The following is a 15,061-nucleotide window of genomic DNA, read 5'->3' as shown; positions in this document are numbered from 1 at the left end:
CAGGCTTGCAAAGCTGCTGTTTCACCACAGTGGAAATCACCTGGGTTTCATGCCCTTAGTTTTCTGCTGTCTGAAGGGTTTTACTCTGGTCCACTCATAATTTGGGCCAAATATTTATTTTGCATAAATAAATGAATATCTGAAATAAGTACTTATGATAAATGGCAACCCAGTAAGACTTCTGAGTTTGCTGCAAACCATCATAATCAGTAACTTGCTAGATACGCATTTTGAAAAGTAAATATTTCATTGACTAGGAATTGCCTAACTTTCCAGAAGTCGCTGCAGACTCGATTCAAACCTCCCAGTAAAGGGCACGGATGCCAAAAACTGTGGGCTGTAAAGTGTACTTGCAAAGAGAAGAAGAGAATCGCTTCCACAGAAGGAGCAAGCCAACGGAACTACAGATTTCACTATGTTTGTGCTTTGAGATGTAAAGAAGAATGGGTGCATAGATCAATTGTTTAGGGAAAACACTTTTTCCTAGAATGTTGTCTTTTAATATTAAAATGTACATAGCGAAACACTGAAAAATTACTACCAGAGCTGAGCAGGAAGCTAGACAATTCACTCCAGTCATGGACAGGAGTACCTACACACCAAGATTCATCAGACAACTAGGCAGTTAGGGTTACAGGGCAGTAAACCAGGAAAGTAATTTGACCAAGAACAGAGCACATCTGTCTCCTTCAGGACAGAAACTGACTCTGACTTCAACCATGTCTAATCCCCATTTCTTACGACAGCAGGAAGAGCCCTGGAGACCGACAGACTTGTTCACAAAAGTGTGGTAAAATGTGCAAAGTCACTACCATTTTTATTTGGGTACTGTCTGTCAGCTGCTGCACGGTATAGGCATCTTCTGTGTTGTACTGCAGTAAAATCGCCATCTGGAATGTGGATGCCTAACGGATCCAAAAAAAAAAAAAGAAAATGAAGGGGAGAAGGGGGGGGGGAAATCAGAAAATGGAAACGAACAAACACACTTTCTGAATTTGAACACCCTCAGATTCACTAGTTAAACATGTACATTGGAATATACGGACAACAGAGAATAGCCAACTAGTGCTCATTACACAATCCAGAAAAATGTTACTTATACAGCCAGAACTCCACCTTCCAGCATTATCTAAAGATAAACCCCAAGATTACAACCATTTAACTGGCTGTGGACACTTCATCAAATCCCCTATTATGGTGTCAAAGCCTCTTCCTTCTCCTAGCTAATATAATTTTAAATTATTTTCCTCTGTCACTCCCTGACTCTTACCCATTTAATCTTCATTAAAACCTACAGAGACTACTGAATTCACTCTCACAGCCCTCCCACCTCCAGCAGAATAATGAAACCAAATTTATAAACAAGGCAGCTATCAGTGGCTTATTTGGCTCTGTCACCACAGGGTTAACACATGTTGATGACAAGTTCAAAGTCTGAGATTATCTTGTTTCTTCTCACGGTCATGAACTCCCCTCCTCTGTCTACTTTTTGAGAGAAAGCAGACAGGAACGTGTAAGAAGCACGAGATCTTACACAAAGAGGTTGCAGTTGTCTCACATAACGCAGTTCAACACCTGTTTAAACCACAAGTAACATATTCCCTTTTCTAAGTCAATTTTCTTGCAAACACAGACCTTAAGAATCAGTACAGTAAATAAACCAAATATATAATAAAGGTCCTATTAATCTTAACACCAACACCATCTGGGGAAGGGTAACATTTATGTTCGCTTCAGTAATACAAAGATCTGTAGCCATCAGGTCTTGCATCTGTGCTTTGCTTTATTTAAAGACAGTAGCGTTATTCACAAGGGATAAAGCTAACGAATGCACGTGAGCGTCAGAAATAGTAGCTAAGCATGTATGTGTGTACATACATATGAACATACACACCCCACCACCAATTAAGGAACTGAATGATTTAAAATACTTAACTGTGAGACATCATTACATACTGTTAATGAGTATTTTGACATACAAATAAACTACCGCTCAATTCACGGTATGACCTATGAAAAGTAGTTTGTGTGCAGGCACAGGCATTCACATGAACTCCACTACAACATCTACACACTTCACCATTTTAAAATTCATTCATCTGCACAACGGGAAAAGTAATTATCTCCAAATGAGGAGTAAAGAGGCTGAGCTGCTCATCCAGCTAACGCAGGAGCAGCGGAGCAGAGCCTGAACGCATGGCTTTGAAATGATCAGTGGCACCCAGCCCTCCGAAGGCAATCTGCAGCAAGGGTTTCTACTGGGGCGACATTATCCTTACCTGTAACGTGTATCTGTTCTTGAAACAGTTGGTAACCAGTTCCCCTTTGGACAGCTGATACAACCATGTTAATTTTCTTCCACTATGACGACTGGCATAAAATGCAGTAAATCTCTGATAGCTCCGTTCTAACTGTAAGAAAACAACGACAATAAACGAAGATTATTTACCTTCATTTACCATTACTAGAACACGCTCTGGAAACAACAAAGAAAAATCAAATCCTATCACCTTTGACTGCCATGTTATTGAATAAGACAAACAGAAATCAAATGTATTCAAATTCTTCAGACTGGATAAAAGTTCCCTTTGCTATGGGTTCCCCCTTTGAAGTGTCATTAACAATACAAACCTAAACAAGCATTTAAGTTCCACTCTTCCTTCTATGACACATTAAGCAAGCCTAGAAAGGTAATTTTTTGACCACCTTCACCCTCCAGGTAACAGCAGTTAAACTTACTTCTCACGTTATGTATCTGTGTCTCATCTATTCAGGGTAACCACTCAACAGAAAACCCATGATTATAATACTTCCAAGATTTTACTGGCCAGAGCAAAAACAATGGCAAGAAAGTTTTTTAAATAAAAGTATACATAGAAAAGTACACCGACAAAGCTTTGCCTCAGTTGCTGTTGAACGTTTTGAAGAAAGATTCATTAACCTGGGCCTTTTCACAGGAGCCAACACTTGGGTATCTCACACAGTTCCCTCCCGCGACCTTTCTCAATTAACTTGTTCCAAAACACCCTCCAGCTGCACAGGCAAAGATCAGACACTTCCAGTCCTCCCCGACACACAACAAAACGGGAGGAGACACCAGCTTTGTAAACCAAATTTCTCCCATGAGCGTTCCACGTTTGGATGAACGAAGTGCAAGCGCCTCACCTCAGACGGCAGAGCAAACGTGCAGGACTGCTGGAACGGCCACGATCCAGAGCTCAGCACCTGGATGCTGAAATCCACTGGAAGAGAGGGGAAGAGGCTGAGCTGCATTATCCCACCCTCTTCAAACACACTGTCCCAGTTCTTCCACAAACAAGAAATGGTTCTGCCTTTTGCTCAAACTAACATGATGAAAAAAATCATTCAGCAATATATATATATATATTATGCAGACCATAAACCAAAGGAATTCATGTAAGATCTCACTGCAATCGGAGAGCTTTACATTTACTGAGGCACTCACTCAATTTTCTCTCATTTGTAGAAGTTATTACCCTGTTTCTATCCCCACAACATACTTCCCTTTTAACACACAAGTGTAAAAATTGTAAGTGTTCATTTTTATGTGTAACAAACTCATCACTCCACAGTACACAACTGCAAGAATAAACATTTCACGTTTATACTTGTAAGGCATTTTGGGCAAGTCACTAAGAATAATACAAAAACTAAGTAAAATTTAAGCCTAACAAGATACAACTCTAAATGTAATCCAACAAATAATTATCAAATCTTTAAAGAATTTGTTTCAATGTGCCTTAATGAAAAAAATATAAATTCTTTAGTGATAGGGCTCTCTAACAACCTAAAATACATCACTTTTTCCTTAATACTTTTACACAAGTATGAACTTAAGCCATGTTGTGCTCAAAATCAGAACTGTTTAAAGAAAAGCATCTTTCAAATTAAAAAAAAGGGGAAAAAAAAAAAAAGAAGAAGAAAGAAAAGACAGGATTCAACTTAATTTAGTTACATACCTAAACATGAGCTGCAAAATCAGGAGGAGGCTACCCATAACAGAAAATATAAAGTGCTATTAGAAGACAAAGTACAGACCTAAAAAGGCTAATTTAAAAATCGTAGCTACCTTGGTCAAAATAATATTAACTATGATTTCTGGGGGTATGACGTCTAAATCAAATATGACCCTCATACAGTTAGCTCTGTAGAAGTAAGAGGAAGCTAAACTACTCAACAGTAACTTAAGTAAATGTATTACTTACAATCTAACGGTTCTGAATTGGTCAGGTGCTTTTTAAATTGCTCATTCAAGTCCTTGCTTACACCAATATCTTGGAACATCCGCTGCAGCTTGGAGGTATACTCAAAACCACAAGCTTGCTGTATTTTAAAAGCACAGATATGTCAGCAAGACACATTTTTGACATCGGAGAACGAGAAGAACAAAGTATCTGAGCCTATTTTCTTACACGAAGATGTACAAAGTTCAGTATTTCTGTTACCCAAAGTACTGATTCCAACCAGACATGCTCTGTCATCAGAAGCTGAAGAATTTTTTTTTTTTAAATGAAGCAAAATACAAAATGAAACAGACTGCTACACGATTATTAGATCATATTTTGTTTGACCCTGAATGAGCAAAGGTTAATGAAATTAAGCAACTTTTCAGCAGTCATTCCCTTGGATAATTATATCCATGTCATTCATTTGGCTAAGAATAATTAAGCTTAACTTCATCAGGGAGACATACACTGTGAGGTCCTAGGAGGTTTAAAAAAACAAAAGGGGGGGGGGGGAGCTGCGGGGAAAGACCTAGGTTGTGTATTTTTCTATTGTACGTAAAATAATGGTACCCTGAAGACCTGCAATACAGTGGATCATGGGACAGTCGTGGAATACTCACTTTCAGTTTAGAGATCATGCTGGCCTCAGCATCATCACTAGCGCTGTTCTGATGTACAAGTCTTTTTGCCAGCATTTTGGCATAGAATTTTTGAAACACATCTTTGTCTTCAATGTACTTGAAGACAACCATCTGGAAAAGCCAAGATAATGTGTAAGGAAAAAAAAACATATTAAAGCATTTGTCTTGAAAAAAGCTGTAGCAGTAGCTACTTCATTTCCAGTTAAATTTTTAAGGTCAGGGGGTTTTGTTCAGGTTTTTTGGGCAGTTGTTTGTTTCTTTTAAACACAGTAACTATATATTTCACACGTACGGCCTTCTATATTAATATGTAGTGAGTATATGTAATTATATAAAAATATACTGTAGATATTATATAAAATATATTGTAGATATTACATATTAGATGTGTATATAAACATGAAGCAAAAGCATAAATTCCATTTAGCCAATTTAAATCTGCTGCAAAGGGCTTCTTTTTTTTAATGAATAAAAATACAACCAACATGCCACACAGGGCTGAAGATTATTACTGAAAAGCTGAAATATTAAGTAATTAAATCAAAGTATACAAATAAAAGGTTTTCTCTCATCTGATTTGTGACAACCGCGTATTACTAACTTGTCAGTGATTACACTGAAGAGAACTGTATTTACAGACATCTTACCACTTGATTGAGTGTATCTTCCAATTCTGCTTCTTCGGGATTCTTTGAGCTGCAGTTGAAGAAATAAATTTTTATTGAGTCCCAAAAATGCTGATTTAAACCAACATATGGATATATACGGAAATTTCATAAAGGAACAGATTGAGTAGTTCTGGGATCAAAAACTCTTTAGAGAGGAAAGAGCGTAAGGAACACTTCTCTTCAGTACTCCACACGTAAGCAATTCTGAAGTACACAGTTTTTAAACAGCAGGTTGAAGTCCTGGACCACGGATTGCTCAAGACTTCCTGACAGCCTGATACTTCTCAGGATTTATGGGCTTAAACTTCCTGCATTTTTCGGCTGCCAAGTTCTATTTTCATTTCTTATCTTACACAGTACAGTGAAAAAAAAACAGCCGAGAGTGCAGAGTCCTGGCTGGGGGAGAGCTCAGGTGGCACGGTGTTGTTTTCCTCCATATCATGCTTCTCCATCAGGCATATCCCAAACCTACCCTGCAGAAAGCTAGTATTTATAAAAGGGGAAATAAATCCTTTGCTGAAGGAAGGAGGGGATGGGGAAAACTAAACAAGTTGTTCTGGTTTTTGTACTGTTTGGTAGTGGGTTTTTTCCTCCCCCAAAACAGCCAGAAAAGTTGCCAGTGACAAAATTGACACCAAACCAGTATGAACTGAACCAATATCAACTCCATGTATGAGCTGCTGAATCATTTAAAGCCAAATACCTTAATTAAATTATGAACCATGACAGGCTAGAAAGCAGGTTTTATCCCCCTCAATTTCTGCCCAGATGGAAGAAGATACAAGAGAAAACAACAGGAGGAAAACAATACTTTTAATGGAAAAAGGGAACGTGCGTCTTCTTTACAACATACAATACAACTTAAATTTTTTGGGGAAGAAAACCAACTTTAAAAACTCCTGTTTCATTAAAAAAATAAACCAACCAAAATTAGTTTCCTATAAGGAAATAAAAGATCTAAGACCTTTCTTTCCCTTTCATTTCCACCCTCTTCTTTAAAAAAGAAAAGTAAATTCCATGTAATCTTTAGGAAAGGTCCTATTGACACTTTTGTATTCAGAATTTGGTATAATTAATTTTTCTTGAAGCGTTAAGTTCTGTTTCTGAAGACACAATATAAAATTTTGTATGTTAAAACCTTTTAAAACAAAACCCAACCTGAAATAATGATTTGTCTTTGAAGACGTACCTTTTCTTTAGTAAAGAGTCACAGTATCGTGCCAGTAGCTCTGGTGATTTACTGGATGATTGAGCCATTTTTGTCACTGCATTATTATTTATAAATCGACCACAAGCCTATAAATCACAAAAGACAGTGAAATTTTGAGAGAGAAAACACTGAATAGGAAAAAAACCCCATCACCATATGCCACTATGTATACATACTTTGTCTAGTGCAGCCACAAAGCCAGCATCATTGTTGAATGCAGACATGACTAAAGCGTTGTACTTCTTATGGACATCCAACACTGTCTGTACATACATTTTGGGATCCTGCAATAAAGAGATTGGGTTTTTCAACCTGTTGACTTTCTGCTTTCCACTTTTTCCAAAATGCAGCTACTCACTGGCCTAAGCAAATTTTTATGTGAAGGTCTACAGAGTATTAGAAATATTTTATAGCTTAAATAGTATCCAGACTAGTTTAGGTCCTATGTCCCCGACTGACTTACATTAGCACAAGCTCTCATTTACGGCAACCAGAGTGCAGTGTGCTACATCATACAGTACAAAAGACAACAAAACCACCTACTCGACCACTGCAAAAATTTTCAAGAAGGACATTTTCAAAGATAGCAGCTTAATTTGAATTATACCTGAGAAAGACGGACAATCATAAAATGGCAGTTCTATAGAAGAAACCCTTGAAATAAATCTCTGTAGTAAGAACATTAACAGGTATTCCCCAAAGGTACAATTCAGCACAGAGACCTCAGTCATTGTTGACAGTTCTTAAAAACTATAGCCGCTTACCCCTCGGTGGCAGCCAAATGCCAATAAGCATCAGGTTTACAGCACCCACAGACTGAGTCCTGTGTGCAACTCCTGATCCTGCATCTCAGTACAGACGGAGTCAGAGCAGGAACAGTGAACGGCAACTAAACCAGCAGGCAGGCAGCGTAGCTACTCGACAACAGACTAAAAAGGCTGGAAGTCTTCAAGTTGGAGATCAGAGATTTGAAAGGGCGTAAGAGACCAAGGTTTACAAAATCAGGACGACTGAGAAGTTGAACAATCATGAAAAGCCACGTTTTATAACTAGGGGGCACTTGATGAAAGGGATAGGAAACAAGTTAAAGACAGATAAAGAACATCTTTACACACAACCTAGTGGACTTCTGGAACTTGCTGCCACCAGAGGTTGCTGGAAGCAGATAAGATCAGCAGTTTCAAGAATGGAATAGACCAAACCCACAGATAACAGCAGACAACAGGTTCATAAATAAAAACCGAGCAGACTGGGCATGGGGGCACTCCTGTAGCATCCCTATCATAGGAATTCTGGATGCTGGCAACAAATGGTAGAAGATTGGCAGGGTTGTATCAAGATCCCAAAAACCATTTCCTGTTGCCACTGAAGACAGACAATAGACTACAAGGACCACTGACCTAATGCCATGCTGGAGATAAAGAACTGGGATTACTGAGAACCTCCCAGACAAGAAATTCAAGTAAAGGACATTGAGGAAGGCATATCTACTGATTACAAAGACTCCAAAATAAAATAAGCAAAGGCACAAAATGCAGTAATCTTCTGACTGAAGAGCAGTCACATTAATATAGTTAATGGAGTCTACAGCACAACTCACTCTGCACTAAATACTTAAAATAGGTCAGATGAGTCAAGCTGGTGTGACTATTTCTCTCCACTGACTACAGAGTAACTGAAAAGCATTTGCTCAGCTGATTATCTGTTTAGACACAGTACAGATCTATGAAATTAGGCAGAATCAAGCCTACTCAAGTGTGATAGAGAGCTAACAAGGCAATAACAATATACAGTGGTGTGAAAGATATTGAAAGAAGAGGCAAGATGGCTCCCAAGGCAAACAGCCAGAGATACTGTTATGAAAACAAAGAACAAATGTGGAAAAAAAAGAAAAGGAACAAAAGAGAAAGATGAAGAAACAAGAAAGAGTGTCATGATCAGGAAGAGTTTTGTAAAACAGAGTCAAAAGAACTAATACATACAAACCTCAGGCTTCCCCTCTCTCAATGATGAACTAATTCCTGGAGGAAGAAGAATTTCCCATTTTTCTGGGAAATTTTTCAACACTTAAGTACAAAGAAGCATCCCCCAGTGATCTCCACACTTGAGCGTCAACCACGGAGCACATGGGATTCCAAACCCCAGGGTGGCATTTAAAATGCAGCTACAGACTCCTGAACTTCATGATTCATAAGATCAACACTGTCAAAGTGCTACGCTACACACTTAAAACTACAGAAGTGAACAAGACACTACACACACGTAAAACAAATTTATCTGTGCTAGAACCTGAAGTTTTTACTGTCTCCATGCAGTCATTACAAGTTACTGCTTTACTGATTGCTAGTATACAGCTATTTCAAGAATATCTGAGGCCAGTAACAGGTTAAAATGAACTCTATCAAAAATCAAAGTTAAATCCCATTTTAAATAAAATTTACCAGAATCTATATTCTATTCTAATTTTGCTTTGTGCAATGTTTCATTCTATTTTTTTCCAAGAAAAGTCATATTGCCTACAGACAAAAAGGTTAGCAAAGGGTTTAAACAACTTCATGGTGCTGAGACTCAACCCTCATCAATACAAAATTAAGTCTGAAATTACAATTATGGGAAAAAAATCAAGAAAGCCAATTATATGGCTAAACACAGTGTTGCAGAAGACCCGACCTGCTCCTTATATTGTGACCTCTCTAAACATTTCAGTTACATCTTCCTCTTAAATTTCTCATGCTTCTCCAAACAGAATAAAGCCATTCACCAAAAAACTAACACCAACAGAAACGTTCTTCATACAGTCCCATCCAAGTCAGAAGTCTGTACGATGACGAAACATAATACAGGAGATAATGCTTCTTGGAACAGTGGACTTTCAGGTGTACTTGGAAGTGTAGGATGTTGCCAGCTTTCCAAGCAGCATGACATCCTGACAAAGAGCAAAAACTCAGAAGGAAAAAACCCCAAACAAAAACCCAGCAACAACAACAACGCAACCCCACCACCAGAAAACCCCCAACCAAAGCTCAAGGAGCAGTAACACAGTGATGCGACTGCTGTTTTAAGCCTACTATCAACATCTGAGAATTGCCTAGTCCTCACTAATTATATCAGAGGGAAAACACACGCAAACTGGAAATTCCATCAGGAAGCATTCACCCTCCTGTAATGTTAAACTGGCAGCAACCACACACAGACTTATTTTGATGGGATACTTGCATTTAGAGCAGCTTCTCCACATTTCTCAATTGCAGCTAGACCCTGATTATGAATGTGGGTTTCCAAAAGTTTTTTCAGCTCTCCAAGGCCATCCTGGATTCGAGATACGAGGTTATACATGCGTCCCAAGTCTGGGAAAAAAAATAATAATTAAATTACAGAAATATATTTACTTCTGAGTTCTAGTTTTTATAAATTTAAAGAGGTGCAATGATTTAAAAAATGGAGTTAAAACCCTCTTGTCCAGATTAAGTTTTGAAGTGTTACCATGAATTAGGACTGTGGTTAGTGTAACTGCTGGCCATGCTAAGAGCACAACACTCTCCGGTTGACCACTGCCTGTTAAATCTTATTCTGAACAGGACAGTTCTCAGAGATCTAACACTCCCCTGCAGCCTTTTGTATATTAACACTTCTACTTGTGGCAGCATCAGCAGCAATGGTTGGAAATTTAAGACAAAATGTTATGTTATTGATACAACCTTAGCAGATAAAAAAACATTATAAATTAAATTTCCTCCAATAAAGCAGTCAATAAAGCCATCTCTCAAAGAAAAAAACCAAAACATTTAAGTAACCAATTCCCAGTAGAAATAATTGTATATCAAGGAAACAAAAGGTTCTGAAAATCATTACCATGGAACAAAACTAAGAAAGGTAAAAACAAATCGGACATAATTTCATGTATGTTAAAGCTTCATATTAACACCTTACCAGTTTTCAGCCAAGACTTTCCAAAATCAATTAGTCTAATATTGAAGAGGGTTTTGGTTTTATTATTCATTTTCAACAGGGCAGGTACCTTCTGAAGTAAAAACTTGAATATGGCCATAAATCAGGTACACAAACCCACTAATCACCTCTTGTAATCTTGCCCTCACTGAACAGGCACTCAAGTGAAACAGTAAACAATCACATTAGTTACTGTAAACTAAAGAGGATATTTCACCTTATTGAATCCATCTTAAGGCTGTCACCTGCATCTAGCTCTTCTAAAGTGTAAGGACTTCTCTGAAGGGCTTATGGGCAATTTATTACCACCTGAGGATTATCAGATTAATTAGAACAGCGCAATCAAGCAGCTGTATCACTACCTAACTCTGAAATACATCACACAGAGCCTGATGCCTTTAATATCAAAGCAATGACATGTCTACTCAGACCCATTTCCATATAATGCCTTCCATTCACTTAGAACTTTGGGAAGCTTAAACTTCTGGATTTGGAAAGCAAACATTTTTTCTCTCTGGAAGCCACAATTTGCCACCTGATGTTAAACTGTAATAGCAATATACAAATGCTGGAGTTTGTACCTAAAGAAAATTTCAAATAAGTTAGGAGAATAGTGCCATGCATAGAGATAATAAGCTGCTGCTAGACCTACCCAAAAATAAAGGTGCACAGGTTGGTCTATCAGGATGCCAGTATTTGATGAAATATGGAAGAGATGCTACAAAGCCTCAAGGAAGATTTACATGGTAAGTCCACCTAAATCATTACAGCCTGCTTCTAATAAACATAATTATTTTCTACAGGTATCATACTGACGTGAATAGGTAACACATGACATATGTGCCCCACAACCTTTATAACTAGTTGCACAATGCAATTAAAGAGTTACAGAACACCACCAGGAGTGGCTGTAATGTGATATGGGTAACATACCTCACATGGGAGGACCTCAGACCCAGTGTACTTTCCAGAGCAAAGCAATAAAGATTTTAATAGACAGCAAGATTTTATTCTAAGTTTAGGATAGCCTAATACAGGCTATTTTAGTACATTACAAATTTGAGAGTGAACTGATTCTAGTGATTAAAGAACAAATTATTGGAAAGTCTTTAAAAGAAAAAAAATATGTTTCTAACCTTGAGACTTCAAGAAACTTAAAAAGGGCCAGGGAGCTACCGTAATTTGCACAAGTGAAGCCCAATAAGAGAAAAGCAAATATTTTGGAAAAGAAAAAAAAATCAGGCATTTTAAAATGCCTAATTAATCTCAGAAATAACCAAATGAAAGTAAAACCAAAGACATACAACAAGATTTTACCCAAGGCAGAAGTGGTACTTTCCCTTTTTTACCCCAGCAAACTTCTGGAGTTGCATCGTTATGGTAAGTGACTGTATTAAAGACTCACATAACCCATGAGCTTGATAAAGTAAGGTGAAAAAAAGAAAAGCCTAGCAAGGCCTCCTGAGTCCAGAAGAATTTTGTTTCCATTACTACCATTTCTATTGTCAGAAGGCATTTATATAGTCGTTTCAGTAGTCAACACTCACCTGTATCAAACTTCCTTCCAATTACAGAGTAAATACATTTATTTACAAACATAAACAACATCTGACTTAAAAACTAGTATAGGATAAAAATCTTAAATTTGAAATGGGTAACTTCTGACCTACTAATCATGTTGAATTGTCCTTTTCCATTTGAAGCATCTCTTAGTTATGAAGATCATGATTATTATAATTACTCATAGTTGCTCTTTTAAGGCTGATATATAAATAGTCATAGTCGCAATTCACAATTCACAAATGAACAGTATCATCAATAATCACTTAATCATAGTATCTCTTAAATTCTGACACTTTCTTAAAAGCAGTACTTCAGATACAGAGCCTTACCTTGAGTTCCTATATAGATTTAATTAATTCCCTGACTGGAAAAATAAAAAATACCATTCATCCTTATCTTCTGCACGATGCACAAGAATTATTTGGCCCTAGTTCTGACTGTTATTTTGTGCTAAGCATTAACTCCTGAAGAAACTCATAAAAAACTATGCAACTGACAACTCCTTAAAGATACCTAAAGTCTTTAATAATCTTTACTTATTTTAGAGGAACCGCTGAAGAAGTCATTATCCATGTGTTCACTAAGAAGGTACAAACTTGATCCTAGTACAAACTAGTGGCACTTAGGACTCATTTTTCACAGCTAAAATTATCTCATCAATTCATAATGTCCACTCTTTCCTTGTGCTCTGTATGCAGTTTTATGTATTTTATACACTGTATTTTAGAAGCTCCTTATTTGCTTCTATCCCTCTTTTAACATTTCCTATACATACTTCTAGATAACTTGGGTTTTAAAATTCTCACTGTGGACTCTGAAGGATCCATGTATTAAACTGAAACAGCTGGTAAGTGTACTGGGCTGGTTTTTGTCTCGCAACTCTCATGCAAGCTTCAGCTCCTGCTGGAAGGATGGCTCAAGCACTCTCAAAACTCTTCCAGCCAGGTTAAAGAGGAATCAAAATTATGCTGTTTTGCCTTAATATTTGGTATTGGAATAGGCTTCTTGAGGCAATATCCTCAGCCATCCCAATTTAATCAAAAGCTGCTTGTCAGTCAGTTTAATGTCTATATTCTCTTTTAATCTAATTCCTGAAGAAACTGCATTGAGCTATCACCAGAATTCACATTATTCACAAATCATCAGGGAGGAGCTACAAGCCTAAACCCAATGTTTGAATCTCCTTACCTTCATTTTTGTCAGCATCCAACAAATTCTGAAATTCTGTATGAAATATCTCCAGGTGTTTTTCAATAAGTACTTGCTCACATTTTCGTGCTAACTCATCTTGTGTGCTCTCATGGAGATACACCTGAACTCTGCGCTGTTCCTCCAGAAGGCGAGCTTCAGCCTACAGAACAGAGAGATAAATATGAAACCTATATGGAAGGCAGAACAGAAATCCAACAACAGAAGTCAGATGGCTACTTAGTAAATCCATCTAGAAAACAACAATGACAACAAAGTTCAAGACTCTTACTAACGTGGTGCTATGGTTCACCTACTTAAGCAGTTATTTTCCTGGGAAATATAATACACACATGGAATGGATGTTAATGTTGATGCTAATATTATATACTGTTTCAGTGGGGGGGAGAATCACAGCAAGATTGTTCTCCCGTTACTTCCGAATAAGAAGTTTACTGATGGAACTCTGCTGTCAGAAAAAGAGAAAGCTGCTGACGTGAGGTGCCGGCAGTTCTAGCATCAGCAAGCTTTCCAGCTACAGAGGTAGTTTTAAGACAAACATGAATGTATTTCATACTTCCACAAAACTAAAGGGCAGAAAACTACAATTTAACAGTATCCCCATGACAAATTTATTTTAATGTTCTCATCTACATTCTTACACAGAAAAACTTCCCAGTAATATACAATCATTTAAATTATACTAGCATTTAATTTGGCATATGAAATGCTACATATGCGTATCTTCCCAGCAAACCAAAATTCTAAATGTCACTCCAGGAACAGTACTTAAGCCAAAATGCAAAACTGAAGTTGTTTATATAACAATTACCTCTATTTTGTTTGCAAAAGTGTTAAAAGATTCACTTTACAAGCCATCTGTAATTGCAGTACATTATTACGGATAAAGTGCGTATGTCCTCTTTTCAGTCCAAAGTATTTAAATTAATGTCACCAAGAGAAGGAAATTAAGTTAATGCATTTTCCTAGTATTTCAGAATACTGGCTAAGCATGAAAGATCGTATTATGGACAACACCACCACCACCTCCCAACCCAACCCAATTTCACTGCCAGTGCACTGTATCATACACAGATGGCTTTAAATAATCTCTGCCACTGTTAGCATCACTGATTTCTGTAATAATTCTGCACTCAGCTCTTTTGAAATGGTCGTGGATTACTGTCTCCTACAGTTAAACCACTACAGGTCACAATATGGGAAACAAAATCAACAGTTTGGGAAGGTATATATGTTCATGCTTCAGAGTACTGTCCAGTTTCTTACCAGTAAGGAATAACAACTGACTGCCTTAATGACAGCAAACAGCAGCAAATCTTCCTGATGAATGCTGGAAACTGGGATCAGACCAGTAAGATTCCTTATCTGTCATTTAACCAGTTCTGTATTTCTGTAGCCCAGGAAATTCTGCCACTTCTAATGCTGCGTCTTAAAATATCCTTAGACCTTCACTTTTAATGTTAGCAGTTAGCTCTCAATTTGAGCTCCTTTATGAAAAAAAACATCAACTCTGACTTCAAATTTGTTTAGATTCTCCCATTTTTTGTGTTCTTATAATGCCATTCTCCTTTTACA

The 15,061-nt window shown here is 37.4% G+C and overlaps 1 protein-coding gene across 1 annotated transcript in view; it reads right to left on the bottom strand.

The window, feature by feature from the left end:
* Nucleotides 1-15,061, bottom strand: part of CUL1 (cullin 1) — a 53,899-nt gene that overhangs the window by 4,527 nt on the left and 34,311 nt on the right. Inside the window, exons 8-17 of the mRNA XM_080386082.1 lie at nt 13,466-13,628; nt 9,983-10,113; nt 6,943-7,050; nt 6,746-6,852; nt 5,536-5,584; nt 4,868-4,999; nt 4,227-4,344; nt 3,166-3,242; nt 2,280-2,411; nt 813-905 (exon numbers count right to left, since the gene is read on the bottom strand). Coding sequence (XP_080242208.1) covers nt 813-905; nt 2,280-2,411; nt 3,166-3,242; nt 4,227-4,344; nt 4,868-4,999; nt 5,536-5,584; nt 6,746-6,852; nt 6,943-7,050; nt 9,983-10,113; nt 13,466-13,628 — 1,110 coding nt within the window. The remainder of the gene's footprint in view (nt 1-812; nt 906-2,279; nt 2,412-3,165; nt 3,243-4,226; nt 4,345-4,867; nt 5,000-5,535; nt 5,585-6,745; nt 6,853-6,942; nt 7,051-9,982; nt 10,114-13,465; nt 13,629-15,061) is intronic.

Source organism: Falco punctatus (assembly GCF_963210335.1).
Source record: "Falco punctatus genome assembly, chromosome: 4".
Classification (NCBI taxonomy): Eukaryota; Metazoa; Chordata; class Aves; order Falconiformes; family Falconidae; genus Falco; species Falco punctatus.
This window is presented reverse-complemented; position numbering and strand designations above follow the sequence as displayed.